We start from the raw sequence: 19,403 nt of genomic DNA on the forward strand, positions 1-19,403 counted from the left end.
TTGTAAAACGGAAATGGTCTCTTATAGAGCTGATTAGCTATACTTCTGGTCAGGTCAGGTACTGGTTTGCTTGCTACCGGTAACCATGAAAACGGGTACGATCTGTGGCATGGGTCTCGCTGTCGGCGACTAAACCGACAACCCCACCACATTCTTCTGGTGTGGAGGGTGGGTGTGGGCATCCTTGCAGAACGAAATTAATAAGATATCCGCTACAAGGTCTGGACCATTTCTAGATGGTGACTTGTAGCATCACCCAAGGGCGGAGATTAACAAACCTATCATCCGACCAGCTGCTGCAGTATGACACTGATGCCAGCATGTCTTGTCCTGTCCTTGCCCACTGGACAGCATTAGTGTTGTACCAAGAGAGTGGTATTAGCCAATTACAAAAGCTAGTTTCACTTCATGATTTCAAGCAGTTCTATGGTGAATGACAATGGCAAGAGTTTCCCGTACTGGCTTAGACATTGCCTGGGTTAACAAGGTTTATAAAAACTGATCAGTATGGAGAAAGGTTATCAACTCATGCCAAAGCCATGAACAGTCATAGTCGCTTCGACTGACTGCATGATGATAAATTAGCTGTTATACAAATTTGGTTCGTGCATAACGAATCTTGTCGTAAATAGGAGGTGGTGGTCGTACACCAGAGGGGTGGCACATGAGAGGGACTGGACAACCAACGTGGCAAATTACACCGTTGTGCGTAGAACTAAATTTATAGTGTACAGTGAGACAAGATCAAATCAAATACTTTTATTCATAGTTGTGTGTGTTTGTGTGTTGTTGTTTGTTTGCACATGTGTTTGTTGTTGTTTGTTTTGTGTGTGCAGGCACGTACATGTGTTTGCATGTTTGTGTTGTTTGTTTGTGTATGTGCCTGCATGTGTGTCTTTGTTGTTTGTTTGTTTATTGTTTGTTTGTTTATTGTTTGTTTATTGTTTGTTGTTTGTTTGTTTGTTTGTGTGTGTTTGCATGTTTATTGTTTGTTTGTGTGTGTAGATGTGTGTTCGTTGTTTGTTTGTTTGTGTGTGTGCACACGCACATACGTGTGTGTACATGTTATATGTTGACTGATCTGTGTAAGACATATCAATGCAACTTAGAAAATAGTTTCAAGGCATAAAATTCGATCAGCAATCCTATATTTTTGTCATAAATATTATTTAGGGATGAATTGGCTTACAACGATCACAGTACTTTCTGATGAATAATTCATAACAAATACACTCTTAACATAATAAATAAACAAGCAGACAAACAAACAGTAGTCTGACAGTTGGATCGCTCATCTTCAAGTGACTTACTAGTCACACATCAAGTACTTCAGTTGAGAAACGTGGTGTGGGTCTTGGTTTGGATTCAAGCACTGCAGTCGAGGAACGTGTTGGGGCTCGGTTTGGACTCATGCAAATGAACACAGCGATTGAAAATATGAAGACATTTGTCAGAGTGAAATATAAGGTAAACTTTTTGGTCGGACATCGTGCTTTTTAAGTTTTGGGCATTTATTCGTATTTGATTTCATAATCTTTTTTAAATTATCGACATCAACGTTTAGTTCCATTTCTTTATTTGGTGCATCATATTCACTACTGTATTTATCTGCTATCAAAATCTAAACATACAATTTGGCTTGTTTGCTGTTGTTCTGTTGCATTGTTATTGATCATGATGATGACGGGTGGTTGTCGTGGTGGTTACAAGCCTGTACAGTAATGACATGAACAGATCAAGACATGTCTGAGTAAGCTAATCAAGAGCATGTTGTTCGAAAAATACTTAGTTGCCAGCCTGTGGCCCTTCCACCTTTTATCCTATTTGACTGCAGCTGGTGCAGTGAATGGTGTTTGGAGCAATATGATACCGGTATTGCTCTAAAATGTCATTTTGCACTCGCACATCTGGAGATAATCAACTCTAGATCTTGCCTGCTGCTTCAGTCTGGGCTATAGAGTCGCTCATTGATTTCCTACCATCCATGCAATAACTATTACGCCTTGACCACTCGTGTAGGCATGTCCGAATCAAAGCAAAACTATGGTCGGTCAAGAACACCAGTTGGTCAGGTCAATGACCAATGACCGACCATTATATTTCACTCTGTTCATGCAATCCTAATGAGATACCAGCATTCAAAGGAACAAATGCAGGTAATGAGAATCTATAGGTTTCGTTGAGCAATGGAAATGTTGTGCATTCAGTAGCCATACAAAGTTGGAAGGAAGCAGAATCAATGTGCAGTCTCAACATGCATCTCCGAATCCATTCGCACTCGAGCTCAGTTCTAGGTTAGTGTTGGCAATGTGTGCAACCGTACATCTTTATACATTGATTTGTTCTTGTTTAGATCAACAAAATTTAATAAACATGTAACTGGTGCATTTATATGGACATCAGCTGCTGCCATCATTATATTTCGATTTGAGTTGTCGTTTTTACTTGGACTTCTTTTGCTTTCTGATTTGCTGTATGAAAGAGCTTGTCTTACGGATGTCCTCAAACGTGGATTGTTTACTGGTGGAGTGTGTCTCGGTGAGTGGAGATGGCAATGAAGTTAATGCCAGTTTAATTAATTAAGATTTAATGGTTGTACTTCATGAAATAACTCGTCGTATGTGAAACTATCCAGACAGATTATATGGATGTAACAAGACTGCATCGCATGTTACATTTGTTTGTTTGTTTGTTTCTTTTGTCTCTAGGTATTTGTTTTGTTGTTTGTAGCTGCAACAGTATTGGTCGATTCCTTCTTTTGGAAACGATGGTTGTGGCCTGAGGGAGAGGTGCTTTATGCTAAACAAGAGCACGAATTGGGGGTATGCAGTCTTGTAGACCAATTTTTTTACGAATTGCTTGCATTGTTGTATTGCAGACTGTACCATTCTTGTGGTATTTCTACCCTGCTCTTCCCAAATCTCGGCTCTGTGCTATTCCACTGTCTATTTTTGGTTTAGTAGTTGACAAACAGATGTGGACTCTTTTCAAGCCGGTGCTTGACTTTGTTTTCTTGAAGATTTCTATTCGTTTTCTTCCACACAAAGAGTTACGATTTAGTATTTATGGTATTGCAATGGTCAATGTCATTTGCCGGTCGAGGTCTTGTGTATGTTCGAACTCTGTTCTTAGCTGGGTGAGTGTGAGTGTGATATGTGAGTGTGAGTTTTCATGTTTGTTCGGAACAAAGTTGATGTTGTGAGACTTATATTTGGTTTGTATTTGGATGGATATGGTAGTGCATTTATTTGCTTGTTTATTTATACTATAAGTAAGGAGTCTGTCTGTTTGTCTGTTTTTGTGTTTGTGTGCTTATTTCTTCTACACGGTGCTTTAGAATCTTGCCTATGGTGGACACTGAAGGTGCAAATAAAAGCTGTTTAGATCCAAACACTTTCTAATGCTGGTTTATTTCATGGGTTTTTAGTAACAATGAATTGATCTTCGAAGACAGAACAAAGTTGTTGTTTTATTAACTTCTTAATATACAGTATCCAGAAGCAGTGCAAATTTTTACATGATTATTGGAAGACTTTGAGAATTTGTATGATTTAAAATATTGATAGAGAAAACAGTAAGTAAGGAAATAAGAAATAGAGACGGTGACGATGCTATTTAGACCATGATTAACTTTCTGTAAGAGCTACACCCAGTAGAAACAGTATCCAGAACCAAATTCTGGTGAATCAGATTCGTGCATGAAATTGCTTCACGGCTAGTTGGTTTTCTATGGCAGTGCTGTGGCTTGCAGTGATTATCTGAGGTTTTTGGTGTTATCAATAACTGGGGTGGAACCAGAAGCCAAATGGCCAATCACCGTTATGAGTGTGCCCAAACTCATAGTACTATATAACCTCGAAATTTTTGACATTCAGCTATTGTTTGGTTACAAGTCCTTGCCATCATCCTAGCCTGTACTGTGAGAATCACCAGCTGTAAACCATGCAATTTGTTTCACTGCAAGCTGATGTCGTAACTCTCAGCTTATTCGACTGTGAGTAGCAATAGGATTTGATTTGTAGCATTCTTGTATGAATGTTCTGCATTTTTCTTTGTTTCATTGTGTAACAATTGTGGCTCAGTGACCCTTTGACTGAGGACATTAGCATTTTGCTATGTGTGCACAGTCACATGTCAGTCGTCGCACTCCCTCTGTCAGTGGCACCAAAGGGTATTGTGTGTCACCTAACCAGCTGCATGTACCTGTCCAGCTTTGTGTGGTGTATCAGTCTATCTGTTGGTGTGTATCCAGCCTAGCTCTATTGCTACTCTTCACTGTTTTTTATATCGTATAGCTGTTGGTGGGTTCATGACTTTTAGCTGTATGATGAGCATTGCACTTACTACCCTGGAGGATTAGCATTTCTCCATCAACTAGCTGTGGATCAGTTGAGTAATATACAGTATAGCTAGTGTGGTAGGTATGATGAATACAGTATAGCTATAGGGTAATGTATGATAATTATATTAGTGAGTGATACTTGAGTAGCCTATCTACCTTGTATCTTTTCATAGATTCTCCCAAGTTCATATTGATGTATATCAGCTCAGATCGACCTACTGCATGGTGTCTCAAGGTTTGGTCAGCTTTGCCTGGTGGAAGTGAGTGATGTAGAGTAACCTGTATGTAACTAATTATAAACAAGCTGTGTAATAAGGGGCTATTAAAACTTGGAAACTTCATGATTTGTTGTGTATGCTGCTTTACCAATCATAAATGAACCTTATCTAGCTAGGTATTGTGGTGTTATACTGTTTGAGTCTAACAGTGCACGTGGGCTGTTTAGTTGCCTTTGCTCACCTAACATTGTAGTGACTGCTTGTCTTACACTTGTGTGTGTTTTAGCTACTCCAAAGCAGAAGGTCTTGCAGTTAATTAAAGAGCTGACAGAATTCGACTTCTTGGTTGCTGAAGCTGGTGATGAAGAAACTAAGTACACATGAAATGCTGGAAGAAATACGCTGATTGACTGCTTTTAGCTTAGAATTTAGCTTAGTTTGCAGTTTGTTAGATCTCTGGTTACACCGCGGGCTGTCATACTAACGCGCGTTAGACAGACAACAAGCATGTTTTTATTACATGTTTAATTCAAGTAACAACTAAATGATAGATGAAAGAAATAAACTAAGTCTACACTAGCTTGTCCCCAGTGCATGCTCAGGTCTAAGCTCTTGTTTAAACCGTCCTGTTTTCTGGCCAAAATATGTGTGGTGTGTGTGTGTGTGTGTGTGTGTGTGTGTGTGTGTGTGTGTGCGTGTGCGTGTGTGGTGTGTGTGTGTGTGTGTGTGTGTGTGTGTGTGAGATTGTGTGTGTGTGTGTGGTTGTGTGTGTGTGTGTGTGTGTGTGTGTGTGTGTGTGTGGTGTGTGTGTGTGGTTGTGTGTGTGTGTGTGTGTGTGTGTGGTTGTGTGTGTGTGTGTGCGTGTGTGTGCGTGTGCATGTGTGTGTGTGTGTGTGTGTGTGTGTGTGTGTGTGTGTGTGTGTGTGTGTGTGTGTGTGTGTGTGTGTGTGTGTGTGTGTGTGGTCACAATTGTGGCACGCTAACACTACAGCAAACTAAAAACCTACCTCTAACTACATGTAAATACTCACTTTTTCACAAACTATGTAAAACTTGTCTACAAATCTTCACATCTTTTAGTAAACTGGAACCCGATCACTTTAATTCAGATGCTCTAAAGAGTAAATAAAGCATAATGTTGGAAGTTCCAACCACAACAATTTGAAATCTCACATTTCTCTATATTCTGTTTGCAACTTGGTCATGTCAATAGTTGAGATGCTGTGTGTAACCTCCAAGGCTAACACGATAGTCTATTAATTAAACACAATTGCAGGTAACCACTAGTTGTATTACTTCTGTATTAACTACTACAAGTCAACATTCATTGCTACACACATTACTTAATTAAGCCACATCAATGCAATCTACTCTGACTGAATCTGATTAAGCTAGGCCCACATCACACAATTTAAGTAGAAACACAAACTGTAAAGGCTGATTCACACTGAGAAGGTAACGTAACCTAAGTAACGCAAGGCAACTTTACGTTATGCAAGATCTTTCACACTGGCAAATTGTTACCGATTGATTTCGTAACGTAAGGTAAGATGTTGAGATGGATTCAACATTTCCTGCTTGACGTAAGCAATTATCCAATCATGGAGCACTGCGTGGGTGTCTCCTGAGCATGCACATTTTACTGGATACTGACAAGCGGCTTATTAACCTTGCACGTGAGTATCCGTGTAAGTACTACGCGATCGGTCATGCTTATTTCATTGACTAGTGCGTGGTATTTCCCTAAAGCCTGCCTGCACTGGAAACTCTATCTAATCCACATTTCGTTTTGTTTACTTTTCTCCTTTTTCTACAAGAAATAAGCAGTAAGAAACGACGTTTCCTCTGCTTAAATGTGACAAAAGTTTCCATGCGTGACGTCATGTACAGGACACTGAACGTATACCAAGACATCAATGTGAATGCTATTTAGATCGCATGTTACGTTATGGTAAGTTACGTTACGTTACGCAGAGTGATCTACGTTGCTCAGTGTGAATCAGCCTTAAGCCTATAAACATATGCTCAATTTTTCATGCAAACAAGTGGTGCATGGTTACCTCTTCAAGCATCAACCAGATCATCATCAACAGGGTCTTCAAAACCTTCAAAAGCAAAAGAGAGTAAACATATACAACTTGACAAGCATTTACAGTCTAACACAAGTTATGTACCTACAACAAACTCATAAATTACATACAAAGTAAACAACATCAAACATCAACAAGTTGGTAAAGTGTGCTTATAACTAGCAGAGACCATAACGTACCAACGATGAAATGACTTCATCCTCCTCAAACGGAGAACACACACAGAGAGGCACACTCAACTATCACAACGACTAACAGAATTATACACCAATTATCCATCCTTATGAATCTATTTCTACATGACTGATTAACTACACTTTCTATGAATCCTTCACATTGCAGGCATAGTTTGAACACAAATTCTAATGTCTAGTAACACTGTAAAAAACGTGGCTACACCGTACGTATTATTTGCACCCTAAAACATCCAATCACTATTTGTAGTTTCAACTGTCTAGTCCCCACATGTAAGTCTGACTGTTGAAACAACAAATGGCAACAAATGACTGACATATCAATCACCTGTCAACATGTCACTTGACTCACTCAAATCACATCAGCATATCCTCGTGCACCACAGCGTGCAACTTTCTCAACATTCTTCACGCCATCCAACCATTTCTCTCCACTCTTCCTCTCGCATGTTGCAACCCTCAAACATTGGCGACATAGAAATTCGCCCCAGACGTCAACGGCTGTGACACAGACCTTTGCGACGTCGCTGCAGCTTGTGATTTCGGAGTTTCATGCACTTGAACAGCCGTGATTGACTGGAATTCTATGAACTCCTTCGAGAAAAAATACAAAAATTAGGAAACATGTTTCACAAGCTGTACAACACTAGAGTCAGTCTAAGTGTCGCTACGTCGTACGTGCCTTTCTCTCTCCACTGACTGCTGCGCCGCTTACTGTGTCTAGTCAACTGAACACCGGTAGACTAACGCACGCTAACACAGAAACATTACACACCTTTTATCTGTTCCTTAAAGCCATAAGGCCTTCGTCACTTGTTTTGAGGCGACGCGAACTCGACACAAGGTAGGCTTGGAGTCGCCGTGGACGCGCTGCTGTAGTTTCTCCTGTGCGAGTCTTGTAACGTGCGCTAGAGAGATCAACGTATGTCGTCATCAAGTGTACGCCTGGCGCAAATTAGAACGCGCAAGCGTTTCCGATTTAATTTGTTGTGCAGTGTATGTGTGTATATGTGATGTGTTTACTACGCGTCTTTGTCAGCATTGAATACTCTTAAATGATCGTGAACTTCCCAGTGATGTAATTGCTGTCTTTCAGATATAATGCAAGTAATCTTATGAACTACACGCAGTCAGTCATATATATCGACAAGTTCAAACACAAGCAGTCGCTTTTGTGTACCACAGCCAACTTGGAATCTTAACTCCTACTTGTTGCTGAGAGTTTCTTGCATCACAGCAACAGCTACATCCAATCGCTAGATGTCACAACCCACACATCAGTTTCTGATGAATATTTAGTCCTACATGTAAATCTATATATTAGATCATTAGACAAAAACCTCATCGTCTGTAGCTCAATTTAACCTGTACTTGTTCAATATTGACAGCATTAACCGTGCATGTCCTCCTCAATAACATTTGTAGTATAGCATCAGCATGATAGTTATGTACATCTTGACTTCTGATCGACTAACAAATGATACACAAACTCATTCACATTTTCAATCAAGTACACAACATTCAAATGACCAAACCAGATGCAATAAGACTTGCCTTTTGAAGTGTTATGACGTCTCATTCCAACCCAGAATTCCACACATCAACGCTTAATTGTAATTGCTGGAAAATTCCACAGTTTGTCATACGAAAAAATTGAATAAATATGAAGAAGGCTCATACCATTGCGATCGATCTTGTTCTGTGGCAACACAGGAGAGGTTTATTGATTGCACAAAAAGTACTCGCTCCTGTGTGCATGCCATCAACTCCATCAAATTTGAATGCTTTCTGTTTGTGATCTTTGTCCAGTTTCTCGAGAATCGTCCAAAGAGCATCGCAAGAATCTTTACATACATAAATGCATTGATTCTCATATCATTACACATTTGTTCCTCAAACAGCAATACCTTTTGTAGTATCTTGTCCTGTAACAAATTTTGCAATAAACTCCGACATTCCTTTGCTGCAGTTATTGCATGACTTGTGGATTCGGCACCAGCCTCCGACACTCATGTATTGCTTTCTTATTTCTTTATTATTTTGTTATTAATTATTATTAAAATTTATCTTATAATAAAAACCATGTTCAGCTCTGTTTACTAAAAGCACATTTTATTAGTAATAAAACCACACAGTTAATAGTAATAAGGCAACAATATATGCAAAGTGTTCAAAAGATCGACAAGTCCCTGACCCATTACCCACGTGATTCTTACTTGCGCAGTTTGGTTCTTGAAATCCTTGAAAGCATTTGCAGTTACCCAGATTATTACACACCTAAAACACAAGATAATTCAAGCAATTGGATCACAACTGGAGAAATCAAAGCACATACCCCATTGCCTGCACAAATGTGACCATCTTGATCCTTCGGACAACTGGATACCATTAGAGAATTGAAATCAACACATTTTTGGGATTGACACAGCTATGGTCAGCAGAGTGCATATTATCAACTTACAGTGGATGTAACACACACACACACACACACACACACACACACACACACACACACACACACACACACACACACACACACACACACACACAAACAAACACACACACACACACACACACACACACACACACACACACACAAACAAACACACACACACACACACACACACACACACACAAATAATTTATTCTCATACAGATTCTACTTGTACATATGCTAGGATTTCTAAAAAACCACCAGTCCGTGCAAACAATAAAGTCATTAATTGAAAGACAGACAGACAGACAGACAGACAGACATGAAGACAGACAGACAGACAGACAGACACAATAGCAGAACTCTAAACAGTTGGATAACAACTACTCGAATAGAGTGTCAAATACAGTCTAATAGCTAGCTAGATCAAAGAAACATGAGGTACAAATCTATTCCAGAAAATGTGTTACACAAGTTACATTGACCAACAATACAGTGACTCTATGGCCTATCACTGCTACGTGGCATGCAGGCGTCTGTCAAGCAACACTAACTAAATTGCTTCTTGCCACACTGTTGTCCAATACCCCAAAGACCAACAACATTCAAAAAAGCTTGCAATTCAAAAAATTAAAAATTGAGCAAATAGATTTAGTTATATCAACACACCCTAACATGAGACTGTCAATTAATAAGTAAATTATTTTATTAAATTAAATTAACCAATTAATTAAAGTAAATGTTATTTTTGGCTTGGCAACTTTACTTACCTTATTGGTGCCACACTGTGTCCCATCGTTTACGTATCCAATATAGTTGATCGTGTCACTGGCATCAACTGATATCGACCTTCAAACAAACAGATAATAGAAATAATTTGAAACACGCTATGTATTCAAGATATTATACCATGTACACATCTAAGCATATCATACTAACAGATGCTGCACAACAGATTCTACTTACTTGCATATCGCAGTAGAATTGTCATCAGTGGTAATATTTCCTGTAAAGTACAAAAGGTCTTGATTGGCATTAATTACTGGCTCCTCTTTTCCTCCTTGGCACATGAGCACTCCACACTGGACATCACTGCACGAATCACAAAAACTCTAATGGACCAACGAAAGCAATGACTGACAAATCTTACGAAACATTGCAAGCAATAAATGAACTCGATTTTCCACAGTTTCCATCCACATCTCCGAGTATGTTGAAAGTGTTGTAGCAACTGTTATCAGCCTTGGTTGCACCTAATAGAAAATGTATAATAAAACATTATAATACAAGTCAAGATGCAATGTATGGGGCTTTCAAATGCACAAACAGACATGCTGTTAATTGATATCAAAAGAATGTAACCGTGCAGCTAAAACTGCTGTCAAAAATCAACGAATTCTTGCCACTTTTCATAGGTCAATACATGAATGTTGAAGAGCGTCATAAATCAAGGTCTCCAAAATCCAAAAAAATTCTATTTTACTGCATGCATCCAATCTCAGCCATATATAGTTTGTTCCTACTGTAGTAAGCAACTGCACTAACATTGGTCACATAAATATTCAAATATACAGAAAGTACATGTTGACCACATCAGATACCACTCACACACACACACACACACACACACACACACACACACACACACACACACACACACACACACACATTCATACACAAATTCACAGACACACCACACTCTAACAAACACAACATGTCTCTTCGCAAAATTGTGATACCACAAAGAATGTGGTCTGACTAGATAAAAAACAAATGCATTACCATCTCCCCAAATCTCTCGACACTGTTCATCATGTGTTTCGCATCGTCCACGAAAGCAAATGGCCTATAAATAGAATCACAACCACTGCATTGCAGCTACATTAATATACGTCAAGAGCTTGTCCGTCTGTCCATCTGTCTGTCTGTCCGTCCGTCTGTCTATCTATACAGAATCACCTAGAGACTAACAGATCAACTACTGAACAAGCTAGAACTAAAACTACATGTTATAGCTACCATAGAACAAAGAGGTTCCAGTTACAACAACAGTCATTGAAGATGATCGCAACTTGATAATTTTTGCAAGGACTCTGCAACCCAAAGATGACATCTTGCATTGGATTACTCTAGCATTGCATCGCTGCAGTTGAATTCTGAATCTTTTTCTCCATTAATCCATAAATTGTGGTGAGTTGCACCGACTATTTTTGTCAAAGGATTGAGTTCAGAGAGAACAGAGGTATTGCTCTCCCTCATCACCCCATCTACCAAAGTGTTCGATGACAAGAGGCTTGAAGATTATTTGGTTGCCAGTTGGTAGCCTTTTGTCTTGATACTTGATTTTTTCTTCTCCTCTCTACACTTCAAAGCTAGACCATCTATTTTTGAAGATGAAGGAAATACCTCTGAGCTACAGGCACGGGCAAGAGAGATATCTAGGTCAATCCTCATACCAGAAAATGTATTAAGTGTTACAATGTCTGGTCTGTCAGCTGGGTTTGAGTAGCAATGTCTTGGCTCTCTGCTGTGTGGTATGTGGAGTTCACTGAGACAATCAGCCCAAACATTTGCAATAGATTCATGACTACAAACTGGGCCACCATGCGCCGACCTTGCATGTTAAAAGGTGATAACCACTGTCATCAAGAACTGCTCCACACTGACACAAACTCATTGAGTCAACCACGCCAAAGAACAGACTGGCAAGCCCAACCTCAGATATGACGCCAAGCGATAAACGCAAGAATCAAGTGCGAAACACATTGAGGTTGGAACAGCATTGACCCAAGCACCTGCACATTTACCATGTAAAGAGAATATTCTGGCAGCATCTCTTGTTAACTTCACCGTATCACGAGACATAGATTCAAACAAATCATTAGATAATCACTTCTGTAATTTGCCACTAGCAGGTAAGTACTTAGACAGTTCATTCCAGGAAACGAGGCTCTTTAATGTCGCACCCGTAGCAGATCCCAAAGATTCTTTCAGAAGCAAGTCTAAATCTGCTCTCAAGTGAGGAAAACGTTTGGGTAGTGTATCTATTGCTTCAACCCATTAGGCTAAGAAAGTACAAACTGCTTTGGTTTGACAGATGTTAGACCAAAACCACCTAGTTAGACTGGTAAAGTGAATTGTTGTCATGCCAAGTCGCTGAGTTGGTGATAAGATAGTAATCCAGAGAAAACTTTGCCTGTCTGTGAATCATGAATTTCTGCTGCAGATGTTAGTAATTTTGGAGAAACAACAAGAGCTAAGTAATTCAATTGAGCTAAGTAATTCAATCGTGGAACGTGACAATACTTATGCAATAACGATATGCTTTGGACATCATTCAAAGCAGACAATTGGTCACATAATAGTTCCTCATAGTTAGCACAATATCTGTCTATCTGTCTGTCTGTACCGGTATGTATGTACGAAGCTAGTACTATGTATGTATGTTTGTGTGTGTGTGTGTGTCTGTCTGTCTGTCTGTCTGTCTGTCAAACTTCAGTCAATACGAATTGACACAAAATCAAGCATCTCAACTAAACTGCACTGCGTCAATTATGCAAACAATAACCTTACCTCAGCACCACATGGGGTTAGATCTGACAACTGTACATTTTCAGGACACTACAGTAAAGCAATCATAAAATTACTCAAAGAAATATGTCAAATAAGTTACATGATGTCAACAACAATGTATAGGAATGTCGTACTTCATACGAAGATCCAGTGCAGACTTCTTCTATATCACATACGGTAGTATTCTCTCTACATACCGTGCCTTGACTTTCAAACTAAATCAACACACAGTGTAATGACTACACGAAATGCTGAATGTGTGAGTCAAATAGACAACTTTGCAATCGCTGGTGCAGCAACTGAACACGCTGCTACAGTTTGCACCTTCAAACAGCTGACAGGTCGTCGAATTACAACACATATCATTCTTTGCAACACACTCCTACACCACACACCATTACAATGACAAACGTTTGCGCCACTTTTATTACTAATTTATTAAATGCACTCGTTCAAAACCTACATTGGGTGTTCCACAGTCACATCCTTCGTCTTCCTCAACGAATCCATTTCCACAGACAGGACCACCAAATATCTAGACAAACAAATATCAAAATAAGCAAACAATACATGACACCTATTTATTGTTTCTTCCACAACCACAGAAGGCAAATTAAAGAGACACATTCCAAAGCCCTTTTGTAGGGTCTGCTCATATTCTTGCCGACTACAGTTTGAAAATTCGGTGGCAAGTGTGGATGATCTAAACAAGAGAATAACGAGTGATTGATTGGCGTTACATGACCGACTGCCTCCATACTTATCTGTTGATCGCATTATGCAACCATCCACAATGCATTTGGTGTCACTACAATCTAAATCAACCAATCATAGGTACACGAGTCTTGGTATTTGCAGTGGTAAATATTGATACTTACTGTCGTCGTGTTCCATTCCCAAATTATGTCCCAGTTCGTGAGCCACTATAGTTGCTGTTTCAACTTCACTAAAATTGTCCTGAAAAGACAAGACTGATTGTAAGTCAAACTAATGTCTATTGACTCATCACTAACGTTCACGAATGCCAAATGTATTACCTGGTTAACACCCACAGATTCAGAATCGATACATATTCCTTCCAGAGGAGCTATCCCAACTGTGTCACCATCAAAATCAATATTTCTACAATAAAAAAATGTTCAAAAAAGTCCCAACTATTTAATATGACAAGTTACTAAGCGTACGTCAACAGTTGGGCATTGTCATGAGATGAAAAGCGAGTCAGTAACTCGGAAACTCGATAGTCTCCAAAGTTTGTGAGTAATTGTTCGGGGTCTGTCACTACTTGAATGCGATCATTTTCATTCCATGTTTCGACTCCAACCAATGCAATCCTAGTGTTCAGCGGCTTGTATAACTACACACAAAGTATCACAGATTACTGACATAAAAATATATACAATAATTACCATGTCCATGATGTTGGCTATGGATATTGATCGAGCTTCGACATTAGTAGTGTTGCTTCCTCGGGCAACAAACTAAAATTTAATGCCTATGCAACACTAAGAATCACTGACAAATGTTGATATATCTGTTACTTGACTGTGATCGTTTACTATCACCATCTCGATAATCTTTTCATCTGATACCACGTCTCTTCGCAACTAAATCAAAAATCACCATACATGCTGTGGCATCAACCATATATGATACTATAACTCACTCGTCCATGCTTTAGATCGTCCAGTAGACCATGACTGTACAGAATCTGTTGGCTGTCATTTCGACTGCTGTTTAGCCCATCTGGTAAAAGTAAGAGTGCACGTTGTGTTAACTGATGTTACAGTCTAAGTTTGTCAACGTAGATGTACCATGAAATATCTTGACTTCCATGTCTAAATCTGCCGCTCTATAAACATTGTGAAGATGACCGTCTGAAAGCTATAATTGCAAGATCAACGATTACACAATTTGCCAAATAGTTGTAAGGGAAAGCAGACTATATCCACATTGCTGGTAATTAACATACAGTCTAATGTCACTCATCTAAATGATGCAAGCAAACAATTGCATGAAAGATGTAAAAGTTTAATAAGTCTTATTAAGTCAACTAATATGGTACACACGCAATGACAAAGTGCAGTAATGGTATAGACAATCAAATTGTGTACCTGCTTTGCGAGGACGTCAGACTCTTGAACGGGTTCAATGAAGTAGAATGTTTCTGGATCTTTGCCATGATAGAAAAGACCACTACAACAAACACAGTAATTTATAAACAACAATAGAGGTGAAGTCGCATGCCCGCCTTCCCTGTTCTCGTGCTTTACATTAGAGAAGAGAAGATCTTTCTACCAATGTTTACTAAGTTAAGTAGTCTTACCTCAAGCCACTGCATGTCCTCATTACAACCTTTGAATCCTCCACATTTCTTATAGTTCCATGATAAAAACAGTTCTCAAATTGCTAGCGTTTGAACAAATAACTTTACTATGCAAGGTCATGTGACTTCGAGACCATGAAGCTCAACCTCTTTAACGACAACTCTTGTTGAATGAAAATGAATGGCCTTGAATGATGAAGAAATTAAGCCCCTATAACATACATTATAACATACAGAATTCAGCAGTGTCATTACGTATCAATCAACTACATTGTTCTACAGCATTTCTCAACCTGTTTTGTTCTAGATCCAGTATATAACTGTGTCCAAAAATGTTGAGTTGGACTGATGCAAATGTTGCATGTGTGCCGTCACCCTGTCAGAAAAAATATATCACCATTGTATCGTGTTTTAGCAGTGAATATATGAATATGTGAAATCAGCATGCAAATATTAATATTGGCTGTAGTATGTGAGAAAAATTATTAAACGAGCAAAATTTGACCAGTTCACTAGAGCTTACCAGACTAGTAGCCATCCAGGAAATAGGCTGCCCTGCTTCATCTTGTGGTATTACTAAAGTTGGCTCTGCAAGTACACAAAGCTAGTCAACGACTGCATGTAGATTGTAGAGTAAACACAGAACTTTGAGCATCAGTGTGATGTGTGGATGCCCTTTTTAAGCAAACAAACTTCAATTTTTCACAACATCTCTTGCATTGAGGTTGTAGGGACTTCTCTCTGACTGTTCTCATTGCACGAGACAGATGAGAAGGAAACGATAATTGGATGTTACTGAGTGTTCTTCACACATTTCTCAGAAGCCTCTCTGGGCAGAAAACTATGAGACGTTTGCATACTTTACCTTCATTTAAATGTTTCTATATTTTCTAACACTGTCGATAGTCAACGTTTCACTCTGCCGATATCGATTTCTATGTCAGTAAATATCATACTACTGTCGTTACAATGGAACTGAGTGCATACCTAGACTGTACATTCAATCACGATCACAAAATGACGACTACCGACTAGGGTTAGATACGTAATCTAAATTACTAAAAAGTTTGCATATTTACTCCCCTAGGGTTTCAACAAATACATATTGTCTCGCGACGTTTCAGTAGACTGTCAGAAAACTCTGTTGGACGTGCTATTCACCAATGAAAGACAGATACCATAAACTAGTATAGCAGTAAGTTGTATTCTACGTACACCACAGTCATCACACCACAACATCATTGATCGCAAAGTGCATTTTGAAAATATCATATCTCATGTGTCTGTTTATACCTATACATCTTGTAGACAATAGCCATGCAGAACCATATGTTTAAGAATGCTGATGTGAGATGTACACATAACGTGATATAGAGACAGGCTGGAACCAAACAGTTGCTAGAGTGGAATAGTACTGTTGTGGACGACCCTGCATGCAAAACCTATCAATAGCAATAAGCCTAAGCCGAATGCTTTGGAAAGTTAGCAAATCCCAGATAATTAATGTCAAAACCTATAGTGCCAGTATTAAAGTATGCTATGTTTCATTGATTAATAATAGATGAAGAGACTATTCTAACACAAAATCGTAAAATCATCAGACACCGTGCAGTGTTGCCAACTTTTGCCAACTGATATATGCAGAATGCATAAAATGACCACACACACAAACTCGATCACTGATGAAAGGAAACACATAAATGAATTATGACAATAAAGTCTGTTCCAGAATAGATTAAGTCATACAAATTTGTAAGTGGCCAAGATACTTCACTCCATAGGCTTGAGGATCCTGACGTGTCTCCCCTATAAGACGGTTAGCTATGGAGACAGTCATCACTCAAATAAACTGCTGACTCTTGATCGTCCAATCAAAATGCTGTTCAATGTTTGTGCATCTTTGACAGTAACGCTTGCAGCATGTACTAGCTGTTGAGTCTTTGCTGTAATTGCACTTAGAGGCCAGTACCTTGTGCTTATCTGGTGTCATGCAACACATGCCATTCAAGTTTGTACAACAGATGGACTCTTTGCCTGGCTCCTTTCTGTCTCTCATCCACAGCCAAGGGCCTCTATTCTAAAGATCGACCAAAACCCATGCAAATCATAGTCTGCATGTTGCCATGTGTTGACTGCACATATATATATATATATATATATATATCATGTCTTAATTCTATAGTGATGTGCAGTAATCGACTCATTCAGTGTATGCAATGACACCTTGAGTGACTACACGTAGCACTTTTCCTTGTATACAGCTAGCCTTTGCTTGCGCCATCTATTCCTCAAAGTCATGAACTCATATCTAAAATTAGTTGTTTGACACAAGTGCACGAGCAATTTTTGACTGATTAACATATTTTTAAAAATTATATTAAAAAATTTAGATTTTAAAACTTCGTTGTAATACTTCTTATTACATGTAATACTTCTTATTACATACTTTACCAAGTGTGTTGCATACGATTTTAATTACAGACTGCTGATTGTATTCAATGAGGTAAATGAATACATTTCTGAGTAAAAGTTGTTATTAATAATGATAAAATACAAATGACGTCAAATGACATGTGCACGTGTGCATGGATTTCCGAGGATACAGCTGCAGTATTACAACTGCTGTCAAACAAGTACAGTAATTTTATTCTGGTGTACATACTAAGATCTACTTTCATCCTGTAGACTCTGCTACAAGACAGGCTGCATGTGCTTTCACTAGTGTACCTACTCCAAAAGATAAAATAATACTAAATAGCTATAGCTAACCTTTTCCTCCTGATCCTGTACACCAGCCACAACGGCAATGTGAACGGATAAGGTTGTTCTTGTTTTATTGTACACCTTCTAGAAGGTAGAAGCACCTATTCCAACATACACCATGGAAAAAAGAACAGCTGTATGCATACACGTAAGAATCCTCGGAGACCGAGATGATATCACATCCCTGATTGGTGTTCAGTACACTTTAATTTTTCCACCACCACTACAGTGACAGTTTCCATCACAGCAATCTGTAAATCTATTACCCAAAGTATGCAACGCGCAACTTAACTCCACACGTTAGTTTGAAGAGATATATCCCCTCTCTACGTCTAGCAGAGGTAGACTAGCTCTAGACTAGGTACAGGAACGAGATGGAGGTCTATTAAAGTTTTGAATGATGCCAGTATGAGTTCCATACATCCCTATATAGATATAACTGCACAGTAATATTTTCAGTTGCGGCTGCATGGATTAGACTGTACATATTATAAGCCTACCAGAACCCAGCAGGTGCAACATGGCCTCCCCAATTGTTGGAAGTCCAGCGGCGCCTGTAGATTATTAACATTAATTTTATAATTAGCTAACTCTTTACATTATTCATTGTATAATCTTGTGGCTTCTGGACAAAATGCTGTCCGCTAGCAAAGAAACGCACGTGTAACAACCCAAGCGTATAGGGCCATGATCATGATCGAGCTCAACTTACTTAAGTATAAGAACTATTAGAGTCACGTGTCACACGCGTAATCAAAGAGACCAAATTCGATTTTGAAGTCCAGATGAAAACAAGCGTGCGAAACCCCCAAGAATGTGTGATCTAGTATAGCGACATTGAGACGTATGATGCCCGTTTAGGTCCTAAATCGTGTGTGCACACGTGTCAAGTCTCTGCCACTCAACCATGCATGCTCCCGTGGGAACCATGGACAAGCACACAGAAGTGTCTAGACGTCAGTGTGAGCACCAGCACAGCATGGCTGGTGCTCTACAGTAGTATACCAGCTGCATGCAAGCTTGATTATGACCTTACCTTGTTTCCACTTGATTCCGTACGCTGAGTGTTCGATGAAGACGAGTCCCACTGTCAGGCAATAGACGAACGACGACCACCAAGGTCTACACATTTGTACGCTACACTCAACGCACAAAAAACTTCACCAGCGTTCCGCAGCCACCGAAAAGACGAACTAATTGAAAAGGAACGGCTGCAGCAATTCAATACAGCGATGGTCCAGCCCACTAATTAGACTCAATCTTCCTCGTTCATCACATCTTTTACTAATAACCAAGTGAGTTTCTTGTTATTACACTTTCTAAATTACCAGTATGCCACATCTTGGTACTCCTAGACCATAAACCAAAACGTAATCGTCTCCCCAACTGTTTTACTGAGTCTTTAGCCAATGAAAGCCCATGCACAGCAGTCAGTCAACTACAGACATACCTGCATATGCAGA

At 39.2% G+C, this 19,403-nt stretch overlaps 2 protein-coding genes across 3 annotated transcripts; one reads left to right on the forward strand and one right to left on the reverse strand.

Moving 5' to 3' along the window:
* Positions 1–2,021: 2,021 nt before the first annotated feature.
* LOC134197713 (dol-P-Man:Man(7)GlcNAc(2)-PP-Dol alpha-1,6-mannosyltransferase-like) lies at positions 2,022–5,226 on the forward strand. The gene is made up of 5 exons (XM_062667059.1): positions 2,022–2,067; positions 2,165–2,294; positions 2,354–2,538; positions 2,731–2,822; positions 2,879–5,226. The coding sequence occupies exons 1-5, from the start codon at positions 2,022–2,024 to the stop codon at positions 3,200–3,202; spliced, it is 777 nt and encodes a 258-aa protein (XP_062523043.1). The 3' UTR covers positions 3,203–5,226.
* A 3,713-nt stretch (positions 5,227–8,939) lies between these two features.
* LOC134197126 (disintegrin and metalloproteinase domain-containing protein 12-like) lies at positions 8,940–19,131 on the reverse strand. Of its 2 annotated transcripts, none has more exons than XM_062666380.1 (25): positions 18,977–19,131; positions 15,701–15,765; positions 15,471–15,553; positions 15,325–15,388; positions 15,178–15,260; positions 14,966–15,047; positions 14,666–14,735; positions 14,518–14,597; positions 14,393–14,458; positions 14,261–14,332; positions 14,036–14,208; positions 13,889–13,973; positions 13,730–13,808; positions 13,612–13,666; positions 13,452–13,554; positions 13,315–13,386; positions 13,129–13,233; positions 12,986–13,066; positions 12,852–12,899; positions 11,061–11,124; positions 10,429–10,531; positions 10,245–10,370; positions 10,049–10,127; positions 9,180–9,272; positions 8,940–9,121 (listed from the first exon to the last, which is right to left on the reverse strand). In XM_062666380.1, the coding sequence occupies exons 1-25, from the start codon at positions 19,068–19,070 to the stop codon at positions 8,960–8,962; spliced, it is 2,187 nt and encodes a 728-aa protein (XP_062522364.1). In that variant the 5' UTR covers positions 19,071–19,131; the 3' UTR covers positions 8,940–8,959. The 2 variants fall into 2 exon arrangements, with proteins under 2 accessions (XP_062522364.1, XP_062522365.1); XM_062666381.1 differs by lacking the exon at positions 18,977–19,131 and adding an exon at positions 17,947–18,092.
* Positions 19,132–19,403: the final 272 nt, after the last annotated feature.

The sequence above is a fragment of the Corticium candelabrum genome, chromosome 22, assembly GCF_963422355.1.
Source record: "Corticium candelabrum chromosome 22, ooCorCand1.1, whole genome shotgun sequence".
NCBI classification, from domain to species: domain Eukaryota; kingdom Metazoa; phylum Porifera; class Homoscleromorpha; order Homosclerophorida; family Plakinidae; genus Corticium; species Corticium candelabrum.

Coding starts and splice junctions, on each gene's coding strand:
- LOC134197713 (XM_062667059.1), top strand. CDS start 2,022: ATGTCCGAATCAAAGCAAAACTATGGTCGGTCAAGAACACCAGTTG. Junction 2,539..2,730: donor TACTGGTGGAGTGTGTCTCG/GTGAGTGGAGAT, acceptor TGTTGTTTGTAG/CTGCAACAGTATTGGTCGAT. Junction 2,823..2,878: donor AACAAGAGCACGAATTGGGG/GTATGCAGTCTT, acceptor GTTGTATTGCAG/ACTGTACCATTCTTGTGGTA.
- LOC134197126 (XM_062666380.1), bottom strand. CDS start 19,070: ATGTGTAGACCTTGGTGGTCGTCGTTCGTCTATTGCCTGACAGTGGGA. Junction 14,598..14,665: donor GGAAGTCAAGATATTTCATG/GTACATCTACGT, acceptor TACTTTTACCAG/ATGGGCTAAACAGCAGTCGA. Junction 14,209..14,260: donor TAGCCAACATCATGGACATG/GTAATTATTGTA, acceptor CTTTGTGTGTAG/TTATACAAGCCGCTGAACAC.